Source organism: Coregonus clupeaformis, chromosome 16 (genome assembly GCF_020615455.1).
Source record: "Coregonus clupeaformis isolate EN_2021a chromosome 16, ASM2061545v1, whole genome shotgun sequence".
Taxonomy (NCBI): domain Eukaryota; kingdom Metazoa; phylum Chordata; class Actinopteri; order Salmoniformes; family Salmonidae; genus Coregonus; species Coregonus clupeaformis.
Window position 1 is genome coordinate 17,357,977 of NC_059207.1, and position 12,928 is coordinate 17,370,904.

Genomic DNA, 12,928 nt, shown 5'->3' on the forward strand with positions numbered 1-12,928 from the left:
TCTCATTGTTCTATCTGTGAGTGTAGCGTTAGCTAGCTAGCTAACTTACTCAGCTAGGCTAGCAAGCCAGCTAACATTAGGTTACCTTTAATTGAGAATCTTCCATTATGTTGTGAAGAAAAAAATAACAGCTGTCGTCGAAATGGATTCCCCATCAGTTCAGCCTGAAAATCCCTCTGATAATTTTTGGTCACCGCATCAATCCTGATAGCCATAAGCCACTGGCAGAATCTGGGTGAATCTCTGGTAGGTAGAATGGTGAAAGATAACTCATTTTTGCGCTTGTTTGTAAATAGCACAGCAATTCACAGAACATCACACGGGCATGATGAAACAGTGAAAAACAAATGTTTTCTGAAAAATCTTGCCTAGAGAAGTTCTGTGATTACTGCGTGAAGTAAACAAAGCCGTTACTCAAGTTTTTGGCCACGCCCCCTTTACCTAGCGGTCAGTATCAGCATTCGCTATGAACCCCGGACTTTGTGGTTCACTATTAGCAGACTAATACACAGGGAGAAACTTCCTGATTCTACCAGTAAAATTAAAATGTGCTAGTTCTAGCTTGTGGTTTGGATAATTGTGATGTTTATGATAAAAATGTAATGTTAATATAGTAATGACTACATGCCGTGGCAGAGCCAGGGTGAAATTCCCCTTTAAGTGCCTTTGAACTGGGTATGGTAGTAGGTTTGTGTCAAGAACTGCAACGCTGCTGGGTTTTTCACGCTCAGTTTCCTGTATGTATTGTGATGTCACGAGAGGCTGTGTCCTGGAGGGACGTTACATCCCCCTGAGGTGGCTGCAAACCCAGACAGCTATGGCTCCATCTGCTGGTATGGTCGGGAACTCCACCCCTCTATGGCCAATCTTCCCACGCAGCTGAAACAAATCAGGAGCTGATGAGCTGAAGGTTTGGGAAGGGAAGAGACAGTCTCCAACCTGGGCTCTCTGGAGGACAAGAGTGCTGCACGTCCACTTCCATGAGGAATATAAGGATTTGGAGATACTTACCTTTGGGAAATACTCACCTTTGGATATATGCACCTGTGGAAATACGTGTGGGACATTTGGAAGGACGTTTTGCTGGGTTGGCCACTAGCTGCAACGTGGAATACAGTAAGACTGGGGAAAAGTTATTTGAGCGAGGGAGAGTTATGATTTTGGATGTGGAAGAGACATCCCTGAACTGTTAACCCTTAAAGAGCCACCAGAGAACAGAATTGTGTTATACTTTCGTTAGTTTCCCAAGACCTTTAATAAAATCCTTGTTTTGGTTGAACCTGGTCTCCTTGCACTACTTGAGCAATCCCGCTGAAAGCTGTGTAGCCTCTCGTGACATCACAGTATCAACAATGGCAACCACCCAAAGGTAATCCAGCCAACTACACACAACTTTGGGAACCAATTGAGTCAACATTGGCCAACATTCCTGTAGAACGCTTTCAACACCTTGTAGAGTCCATGCCCCAACGAATTGAGGCTGTTTTGAGGGGAAAATGGGGGATGTTTTAGCCAACAGAGCAACAAAACTGGAACTCAGAGAAGGTGGTGTCACCAATGTACTCCAGCCAACATATTATGGGCAAGTTTCACATCCACAAATTGAAATGGCTGAGTTTATCCTTATGTGACTCAACCTCAAACTCCTGTTAGCTTGCTGAGTCTGTTACACTTTACACCCTTTTGAGCTCTTTATCCTCACAGAGACCATATGCACCAATGTGAACGTCTGGGTTCAAACACTGGGTTCTCCTGTACGCCAAAAGACTGTGTTTGCCCACTGATCTGATTCTAGGACATTAGCAAGTCTACAGGTCTTTGGCAAGGTTACTCATCACATGATCGTAGTTCACTGAACCACCTCTAAATTAAATCAAATCAAATTTTATTGGTCACATACCGTGGCTTGCGAAAGTATTCACCCCCCTTGGCATTTTTCCTATTTTGTTGCCTTACAACCTGGAATTAAAATGGATTTTTTGGGGGTTTGTATCATTTGATTTACACAACATGCCTACCACTTTGAAGATGCAAAATATATATTTTTTGTGTAACAAACAAGAAATAAGACAAGAAAACACAAAACTTGAGCGTGCATAACTATTCATCCCCCCAAAGTCAATACTTTGTAGAGCCACCTTTTGCAACAATTACAGCTGCAAACGTCAAACGTGTTAGCTTATTTTTTCTTTAAGCAATGGCTTTTTTCTGGCCACTCTTCCGTAAAGCCCAGCTCTGTGGAGTGTACGGCTTAAAGTGGTCCTATGGACAGATACTCCAATCTCCGCTGTGGAGCTTTGCAGTTCCTTCAGGGTTATCTTTGGTCTCTTTGTTGCCTCTCTGATTAATGCCCTTCTTGCCTGGTCCGTGAGTTTTGGTGGGTGGCCCTCTCTTGGCAGGTTTGTTGTGGTGCCATATTCTTTCCATTTTTTTATAATGGATTTAAATGGTACTCCGTGGGATGTTCAAAGTGTAGGATATTATTTTATAACCCAACCCTGATCTGTGCTTCTTCACAACTTTGTCCCTGACGTGTTTGGAGAGCTCCTTGGTCTTCATGGTGCCGCTTGCTTGGTGGTGCCCCTTGCTTAGTAGTGTTGCAGACTCTGGGGCCTTTCAGAACAGGTGTGTATACAGTGGAGAGAACAAGTATTTGATACACTGTCGATTTTGCAGGTTTTCCTACTTACAAAGCATGTAGAGGTCTGTAATTTGTATCATAGGTACACTTCAACTGTTAGAGACGGAATCTAAAAAATCCAGAAAATCACATTGTATGATTTTTAAGTAATTAATTTACATTTTATTGCATGACATAAGTATTTGATACATCAGAAAAGCAGTACTTAATATTTGGTACAGAAACTTTTGTTTGCAATTACAGAGATCATACGTTTCCTGTAGGTCTTAACCAGGTTTGCACACACTGCAGCAGGGATTTTGGCCCACTCCTCCATACAGACCTTCTCCAGATCCTTCAGGTTTCGGGGCTGTCGCTGTGGAATACGGACTTTCAGCTCCCTCCAAAGATTTTCTATTGGGTTCAGGTCTGGTGACTGGCTAGGCCACTCCAGGACCTTGAGATGCTTCTTACAGAGCCACTCCTTAGTTACCCTGGCTGTGTGTTTCGGGTCGTTGTCATGCTGGAAGACCCAGCCACGACCCATCTTCAATGCTCTTACTGAGGGAAGGAGGTTGTTGGCCAAGATCTCGCAATACATGGCCCCATCCATCCTCCCCTCAATACGGTGCAGTCGTCCTGTCCCCTTTGCAGAAAAGCATCCCCAAAGAATGATGTTTCCACCTCTATGCTTCACGGTTGGGATGGTGTTCTTGGGGTTGTACTCATCCTTCTTCTTCCTCCAAACACGGTGAGTGGAGTTTAGACCAAAAAGCTATATTTTTGTCTCATCAGACCACATGACCTTCTCCCATTCCTCCTCTGGATCATCCAGATGGTCATTGGCAAACTTCAGATGGGCCTGGACATGCGCTGGCTTGAGCAGGGGGGACCTTGCGTGCGCTGCAGGATTTTAATCCATGACGGCGTAGTGTGTTACTAATGGTTTTCTTTGAGACTGTGGTCCCAGCTCTCTTCAGGTCATTGACCAGGTCTTGCCGTGTAGTTCTGGGCTGATCCCTCACCTTCCTCATGATCATTGATGCCCCACGAGGTGAGATCTTGCATGGAGCCCCAGACCGAGGGTGATTGACCGTCATCTTGAACTTCTTCCATTTTCCAATAATTGCGCCAACAGTTGTTGCCTTCTCACCAAGCTGCTTGTCTATTGTCCTGTAGCCCATCCCAGCCTTGTGCAGGTCTACAATTTTATCCCAGATGTCCTTACACAGCTCTCTGGTCTTGGCCATTGTGGAGAGGTTGGAGTCTGTTTGATTCATTGTGTGGACAGGTGTCTTTTATACAGGTAACGAGTTCAAACAGGTGCAGTTAATACAGGTAATGAGTGGAGAACAGGAGGGCTTCTTAAAGAAAAACCAACAGGTCTGTGAGAGCCGGAATTCTTACTGGTTGGTAGGTGATCAAATACTTATGTCATGCAATAAAATGCAAATTAATTACTTAAAAATCATACAATGTGATTTTCTGGATGTTTTAGATTCCGTCTCTCACAGTTGAAGTGTACATATGATACAAATTACAGACCTCTACATGCTTTGTAAGTAGGAAAACCTGCAAAATCGGCAGTGTATCAAATACTTGTTCTCCCCATTGTATATACTGAGATCATGTGACAGATCATATGACACTTAGATTGCACACAGGTGGACTTTATTTAACTAATTATGTGACTTCTGAAGGTAATTGGTTGCACCAGATCTTATTTAGGGGCTTCATAGCAAAGGAGGTGAATACATGTGCATGCACCACTTTTCCGTGATTTATTTTTTTGAATTTTTTTTCATTTCACTTCACCAATTTGGACTATTTTGTGTATTCAAATAAAAATCCATTTAAATTACAGGTTGTAATGCAACAAAATAGGAAAAACGCCAAGGGGGATGAATACTTTTGCAAGGCACTGTAGTGAAATGTTTGTGTTTCTAGCTCCAACAGTGCAGTAATATCAACAATTCACAACAATACACATAATACACACAATCTAAAAGTAAAATAATGGAATTATTACACTTATGACAGATCATCTTACCTTCAGGGCCTGGTTTCCCGATAGCGATGGAACTTTGGTTTACAAGTGTTTTAACGATGCATTTTTCCTACAATAGCCGAATATGTTTTTCCCAAATGTCACGCCCTGGCTCTGGGGACTCTTATATGTTGAGCCAGGGTGTGTAGGTTTCATTGTTTAGTTTTCTAGGTTTGTGTTCTAGTTCTTGTATTTCTATGTTGGCCAGGGTGGTTCCCAATCAGAGGCAGCTGTAGCTTGTTGTCTCTGATTGGGGACCATACTTAGGCAGCCTGTTTGGCACTGTTATTTTGTGGGATCTTGTTCCGTAAGGTTTGTTTTGGTGTATAACCTAGGACTTCACGTATCGTTTGTTGTTTTGTTTTGATCGTGTGTTAAGTACGTAATAAAGATGTACGGTTATCACGCTGCGCCTTGGTCCGCTTCTTACGACGATCGTGACACCAAAACACCACGCAGAAAGAACATTCGCTAAGTGTGTCGAAAGAAAGGCAGTGCTGCTCTCTGATCAGCTTTCTCCATTCAAATGTTACCTTAACATTATAATTTTTCCACAATACTGACGACGGATCAGCTCCTAGAGCGATAATATCAGCTAATGGCTGTAAATATTGAGGCGGCTTATTCTAATGCTTACCCTATAATAATGCAATCAATCACAGATTCATTTGGCACATCATTGTGCACATGTTACACATCATTAAATATATTTAGGCAAATTACAGGCAGTAGCCTACAATTAGCAAAATAGAACTCAATTGAATGAACATTATATTTATTTCAATATTATTTAATTATATAGGCCTATGTAGCCTATACTGTAGGCTATTTATCTTTTACTGCAGTCATCCCAGTTTTCATTTGATGCATCTTTTTATCCTTTGCTTGTTTTTAACAATTGCAAAGACATTGGCAACTTTGTGTTTGTAGTCAACTTCGTTATGAAGTTATCGGCAGTCACAGAGAGACAGTTAAACATCTTGATTCTATGTTTAGTGGATATCGTACGACGCACTTAGCTGTTCTCCTACGAAGGTTCTAATGATGAACATAGCCTTCAGATGCTTTTGGGAAACCGGACCCAGGTCTGTTTAACCATACTAGATTTACAATCAGAGATTGCAACATAGAGGCAGTTAAACAATCAAGTCATTTGAAATATTTTGCTTCAATGGAGCATTCTTTTTAAAATCTGCCCTCTGTAGTGATATTCAAATGTATTCTATGTCTGCACAGATGTTTGTGTGTGCGTGTGTTTGTGGCTTTGTGGCTTTGTTCTCTAGGCAGGCTCCCCCTCTCTTCGTGCAGTGTAATATCTCCTCTGAGGAAAGACTCAATACAACAGGAAATGAGTGCTATCTGGGCTGCTCTATCTGCAGGCTGATTTCCAGGACACAGAGCAATGGCAGTGCTAGGAGATGTCCTCATATTCACCAGGGTCAGAGTTATCAGGCATCTGGGGCGCAGGTCTGATGTTGTCCCTGTGAGCAGCCTGTGTCCGGGTCAGCAAGGGGGAAACCCTGGTGTCGATAATACCAAACGTTTGTACTTTAAAACTCTCCTCCCGCTTGTTTTTCCGAGGCTGTGTGTTTGACTGAGGTTTATGCTGGTTGTGACGTCACCGAATCAATTGCAGGTGTCGTATAGTGCCAGCCTTGGCGAGACATGAAAAGCCTGCGACACTGTGCTCTCACCCTCTCTTTCTCAATTCACATCTAAAGAGGTTTGATTGTAAAGCCAGTCTGTGAAGTGGGCCCCAGAGGTGTGGGTAAATTAGCACCCCACTCACCCAACATCAACCCTCTTCAGCCCTATCCATCTGAGATCTGCTTAATGCAAGTTGGATGACTCATCCATTGAACTTGGCATGCACTCTTCCGGCTCTGCTTAATCTCTCTCTCTCTCTCTCTCTCTCTCTCTCTCTCTCTCTCTCTCTCTCTCTCTCTCTCTCTCTCTCTCTCTCTCTCTCCCCTGTCATTCACAGGTGAAGCAGATCATGGAAGAGGCTGTCACCAGAAAGTTTGTACATGAAGACAGCAGCCACATTGTCTCATTTTGTGGTGAGTTTCAACTATTGGGACATATTTGGTAGTATTTGCTCATTAATCACCTGCCCTACAACAGAAAAAAATCGAACATTTACATTTTAGCAGACGCTCTTATCCAGAGCGACTTACAGTTAGTGAATACATATTTTTTTATACTGGCCCCCCGTGGGAATCGAACCCACAACCCTGGCGTTGCAAACGCCATGCTCTATCAACTGAGCTACATCCCTGCCGGCCATTCCATCCCCTACCCTGGACAACACTGGGCCAATTGTGCACCGCCCATGAGTCTCCCGGTCAAGGCCAGCTGCGACAGAGCCTGGATTCAAACCAGGATCTCTAGTGGCACAGTTAGCACTGCTATGCAGTGCCTTAGACCACTGCGCCACTCAGGAGTAACCCAAACCTTTTGTCATTGTGCCAATCAGAAGGAACAGGTATCCTGTCAGACACGAGTCAGTCAGGTTTCATTGGTCAGGCTGTTATTCCAACATGCAGTGCATTCAGAAAGTATTCAGACCCCTTGACTTTTACCACATTTGTTACGCTACAGCCGTATTCTTAAATTGATTAAATAGTTTTTTTTCCCCTCATCAATCTACACACAATACCCCATAATGACAAAGCAAAAACAGGTTTAGACATTTTTTCTCATTTATATATTTTTTAAAACTGATATCACAATTACATAAGTATTCAGACCCTTTATTCAGTACTTTGTTGAAACACCTTAGGCAGCGATTACAGCCTAGAGTCTTTTTTGTATTTAACCTTTATTTAACTAGGCAAGTCAGTTAAGAACAAATTCTTATTTACAATGACGGCCTACACCGGCCAAACCCGGACGACGCTGGGCCAATTGTGCGCCGCCCTATGGGACTCCCAATCACGGCTGGTTGTGATACAGCCTGGAATCGAACCAGGGGGTCTGTAGTGACGCCTCAAGCACTGAGATGCAGTGCCTTAGACCGCTGCGCCACTCGGGAGGAGTCTTTTTGGGTATGACGCTACAAGCTTGGCAATCCTGTATTTGGGGAGTTTCTGCCATTCTTCTCTGCAGATCCTCTCAAGCTCTGTCAGGTTGGATGGGGAGCATCACTGCACAGCTATTTTCAGGTCTCTCCAGAGATGTTAGATCGGGTTCAAGTCCGGGCTCTGGCTGGGCCACTCAAGGACATTCAGAGACTTGTCCCGAAGCCACTCCTGCGTTGTCTTGGCTGTGTGCTTAGGGTCGTTGTCCTGTTGGAAGGTGAACCTTCGCCCCAGTCTGAGGTCCTGAGCGCTCTGGAGCAGGTTTTCATGAAGGATCTCTCTGTACTTTGCTCCGTTCATCTTTCCCTCAATCCTGGCTAGTCTCCCAGTCCCTGCTGCTGAAAAACATCCCCACAGCATGATACTGTCACCACCATGCTTCACCGTAGGGATGGTGCCAGGATTCCTCCAGACGTGATGCTTGGCATTCAGGCCATAGAGTTAAATCTTGGTTTCATCAGACCAGAGAATCATGTTTCTCATGGTCTGAGAGTCTTTAGGTGCCTTTTGGCAAACTCCAAGCGGGCTGTCATGTGCCTTTTACTGAGGAGTGGCTTCCGTCTGGCCACTCTACCATAAAGGCCTGATTGGTGGAGTGCTGCAGAGATGGTTGTCCTTCTGGAAGGTTCTCCCATCTCCACAGAGGAACTGTTTTCGCTTTGTCATTATGGGGTATTGTGTGTAGATTGATGAGGAAAATGTTTGATTTAATCAATTTTAGAATAAGGCTGTAATGTAACAAAATGTGGAAAAAGTCAAGGGGTCTGAATACTTTCCGAATGCAGTTTATGGTATAAGAACCGTACTGGTTTCCCTTTTTCTGATCCCTTAAAAGACTTCTATAAAACCTGACATCACAAAGAAAACCTGTCAGAATTATATCATTGCAACTATTGCTGGGATGCCTCTTATGTAACACAGCCAGGGAACAAGGTCGTCAAGCCCCGTCAAGAGTTTAGGTGATTTAACACTTTGTTGTTGGTAGAAAAAGGGCTTGTTGAAAGCATAAGGATAGGTGATAATGACTATCTGCTGTACTGCATTGGGGTGTGAAAGAATAATCTCACAGTCATTCTTCACAGGCTCATCAAGCCTCACCGACATCCTACCGAAGGATATTTTATCAACTGATAAAAGTGGTAGAGGAAAGGTCCAAATCTGCATATCACGTCAACCTCTGGGTGGAGGGTTTGAGGGTCTGCTAGCCAGGGCCATGTACAGACCTTTGCTCGGAGTAAAAAAAAAAGGGCACCTTAATTACATAAAATGTTCTGCAAAAACACACTCACTCATCACACATTGTAGGCTAAGCAAGCTAGAACCAAAGGTGAAATGTTAGTTAAGTATCTTTGCTAGAAGCACTACTGGGTTGGCCTTTATCAGCTGATCATCGCTAATCTGTGTTTCCTCTGGACATTTTTGTTGCAGTGTCGTTTGTAGAACAACTGTGAAAAGGTCCGCTCAGGTTGCTTTTTAAAAGGACATACTTCCTGCTTTATAATATAAATAATATGCCATTTAGCAGACGCTTTTATCCAAAGCGACTTACAGTCATGCGTGCATACATTTTTTGTGTATGGGTGGTCCCGGGGATCGAACCCACTACCTTGGCGTTACAAGCGCCGTGCTCTACCAGCTGAGCTGCTTTGTTTTCTTATTTTTTTATGTCATGAGCCAAGGCAAAATGTTTAGGCAAAAGTTACAATAAGTTAGCTTTAAAACTGCAGTGCATGTCAGAGCACATTTTCTCACAGCCTCATGGCAAAAAGTGTAGAATAGCATGAGATTAGCTATAAAACTCTCTGTCCTGTTGTAAAATGTATAGAATTGCAGCAAATTAGCCTTAAAACAGCAACATTTTCTCTCCGCCTCATGGGAGAATGTGCAGGGTTGAGACTTGACTAGGTGAGGGGTGAGGTCTGAGGAGGAGGATTGACAAAGTTCCTAATATGTATGCCGTACCACTGACTGGTGGCAGTCTCTCTAGGAAAGAGAATCTCAATTGCATACTCCTCGTGTCCTCTCTCCTCACCTCCTTCTCAAAACCCAATTGGAGGAGAAGGTCAGAGGGGCCGGACCACTGGCGTTCTCATCCAATGGGTTTTGAGAAAGAGAGAGGACGCCAGAAGTATGCAATTGAGATTTTCCCAGGGTCTCTCCAGTGACTAGCGCTCTGTCTCGAAGACAGTGCACTGAGTTTTTGTGCACAGGCAGTTTTGGCTGCCACAGTGGCACAAAGAGCTAAATAACCTTTAAAACTGTGTTGTACCTGGACATATTATTGAAAGTATGTTTGGTAGAAATACTATGATGTTACATTTTAGTTTTTGGGGGTTTGCAGTGGCGGCAATGATTTTGTCGTGACGTAGCGCCACAACTAAATGAATGCAGCGGAAACACTGTCGCTAATGTAGGCTAGATTCATCAGCTAGTTAGCTAGTCTTTACTTGATTTGAATTGGTTATGCTACTGATAAAGAGTCAAACTGCTGTTGCCCCCTGAGATAACACATGCTAGAAACTCCAAAGTAACCAACTACTGGCCGTATTAATTTCAAACTCACCGCTCTGCACCGGTGGGTAGCTCATGCATGTGACGAGGAAGAGTGCAGCAATGCATTTTTTTTTTCAAGATTCATGCGTTCATGAGAAATTATCTAGTTGATAGGCAATTCATTGCATTTAAAGTTACAAGAGAGAAAACAGATAAAAAAATAAAATAAAAAGTAATTTGTTTTTTAAAAACGTCACCAACCATAAGGACACTTTTTTCATAGGAGGCCAAAAGGGCAGGTGACACCCACGTCTCCTCCCTTTGCTCCCCTCCGTTGCTCTGATTCGCCGGTCTACTGAGCCACCGGTCTGAGCGCACCACCTCGGCAACACCGGAATGGAAACCCAACGCACCCTAAACACCTTCAGCGCACCTGCACCTCATCATCTCATCACCACTCCTATATAGCCCTGGACTGTTCAGTGTTGTGTTGTGTGTGATTGTTAGTGTCTTGTTGTGTACGCGCGCTTTGTTGTTCTCTTGCTCAGTGTTAAGTAAACCTTTACATTGTTGATTCCTGTGTCTGCGTCCTGCCTCTTCGTATCCTCAGTACTCGTCACACTAGGGCTCTATCTGTGCACGTGCCTGCTGCTAGCTGATAACTGTGTGATCAATCTCCAAGGAAAGGCTCTTCCTCCCCCACTACAACAGGAGAGTAACCTGCCCATTAACAGACCTGGAAGTAAGAGCTTTCCCTTTACTTCATATACCGTGGTGGCTGTTAGTTTTAGCTCCCCCTTGCATCCCCCCATGGACTCTCTGTGTGACGTTGTCGCTCTTTACTCCCACATGTTCTACTCTGCTCTATCAGGTTTTACATCAAGCTGTCACACAAATGTGTCTGTGTGCAGAGATCACAGGATGGAGATGGAGGGCGAGTGGAGGGGAGGGGGAAAGGGAAGGCGTGAGGCAAGGACTTGCTCAGGCAGGTCAACGGGGAGTAATTAGCCTCTATCATCATGGTCACATATTCAAGTCGCCAAGGCAGGAGAGCCCGGGAAATGTCAAATGTTAGCCACTTGCCCGTCCCTTCTTCCTCACCAAAATAGCTATTATTTTCTTCCCTTCACATTGCTGTGAGAGAGATAGTCAAACATGGAATTAGAATACTAATTTAATAGGATCTCTGTAATTCAATTGTTAATGAAGCCAAGCTTTAAAGGTGTATCTTTCTCAAAGTGGTCATACCAATTCAATAAGGATATGGCAAGAGAGCAGACACAGACTGACACCCAGGGTAGGCATGATGTTGGCACATTGAAGAATTCATCTAAGCCAATAGTGTGGTTGGCCATATTTAGAATGTGTTGATTGTGTCATAGTGCTGAGAATTCCTGGTCAGTGGCAACACAGACAGTCTGAGTCCCCTAATGTGTTCTGTTGCCACAGATACGGGGCTGATTAGGGGTCATTACTTCAGTAGCTGTAATTACCTTAGAAATAAGAGTGCCTGTGTGGAAAGTAGACAGGGTCCAGCCACTTATTTCCTATGTGAGTGCTTTAACCACAGGGTTTATATGACACAATGGATATTGCTTTGGTTGCATGGCTCCCGGGGTTATGTTAGGCCTAAGTACCACGAAGCCAAGGAGGTTTCACCCTCTGGAAATGCTGATTTCTTTTCATTATTGGAGTGTAATTTCTAGTAGTTTGAAAGACAAGGGGAATCCTATTGAGACATCTTTGTCACGGAACTACGTTTCTCGCTCCTGTAATAATAAGGAAGAAAACAGAGGTGCACCAAGATAAAGAGAAAGGAAGGACGAGAGAGAGAGGAAAGGTGGAGTACATACTGTATTAGTGAGTGTATACACAACACTGCTCCAACATTAGGATTACAAAGCTACAGAACAGTTGGAAAATATAGTAAATATATACACTACAGTCAAAAGTTTGGACACACCTACTCATGCAAGGGTTTTTCTTTATTTTTTCTATTTTTTACATTGTAGAATAATAGTGAACACATCAAAACTATGAAATAACACACATGGAATCATGTAGTAACCAAAAAAGTGTTAAACAAATCAAAATATATTTGAGATTTGAGATTCTTCAAATAGCCACCCTTTGCCTTGATGACAGCTTTGCACACTCTTGGCATTCTCTCAACCAGCTTCACCTGGAATGCTTTTCCAACAGTCTTGAAGGAGTTCCCACATATGCTGAGCAATTGTTGGCTGCTTTTCCTTCAGTGCCGTCCGACACATCTCAAACCATCTCAATTTGGTTGAGGTCGGGAGATTGTGGAGGCCAGGTCATCTGATGCAGCACTCCATCACTCTCCTTCTTGGGAAAATAGCCCTTACACAGCCTGTAGGTGTGTTGGGTTATTGTCCTGTTGAAAAACAAATGATAGCCCCACTAAGCCCAAACCAGATGGGATGGCGTATCGCTGCAGAATGCTGTGGTAGTCATGCTGGTTAAGTGTGCCATGAATTCTAAATAAATCACAGTGTCACCAGAAAAGCACCCCCGCACCATAACACCTCCTCCTCCCCCTCCATGCTTTACGGTGGGAACTACACATACAGAGATCATCCGCTCACAAAGACACGGTGGTTGGAACCTAAACTCTCAAATTTGGACTCCAGACCAAAGGACACATTTCCACCGGTCTAATGTCCA

The 12,928-nt window shown here is 43.6% G+C and overlaps 1 protein-coding gene across 1 annotated transcript in view; it reads left to right on the forward strand.

Moving 5' to 3' along the window:
* Nucleotides 1-12,928, forward strand: part of LOC121584289 (small G protein signaling modulator 1) — a 115,789-nt gene that overhangs the window by 18,826 nt on the left and 84,035 nt on the right. The window contains exon 3 of the mRNA XM_045225953.1: nucleotides 6,652-6,727. Within this exon, the coding sequence (XP_045081888.1) occupies nucleotides 6,652-6,727 (76 nt within the window). The remainder of the gene's footprint in view (nucleotides 1-6,651; nucleotides 6,728-12,928) is intronic.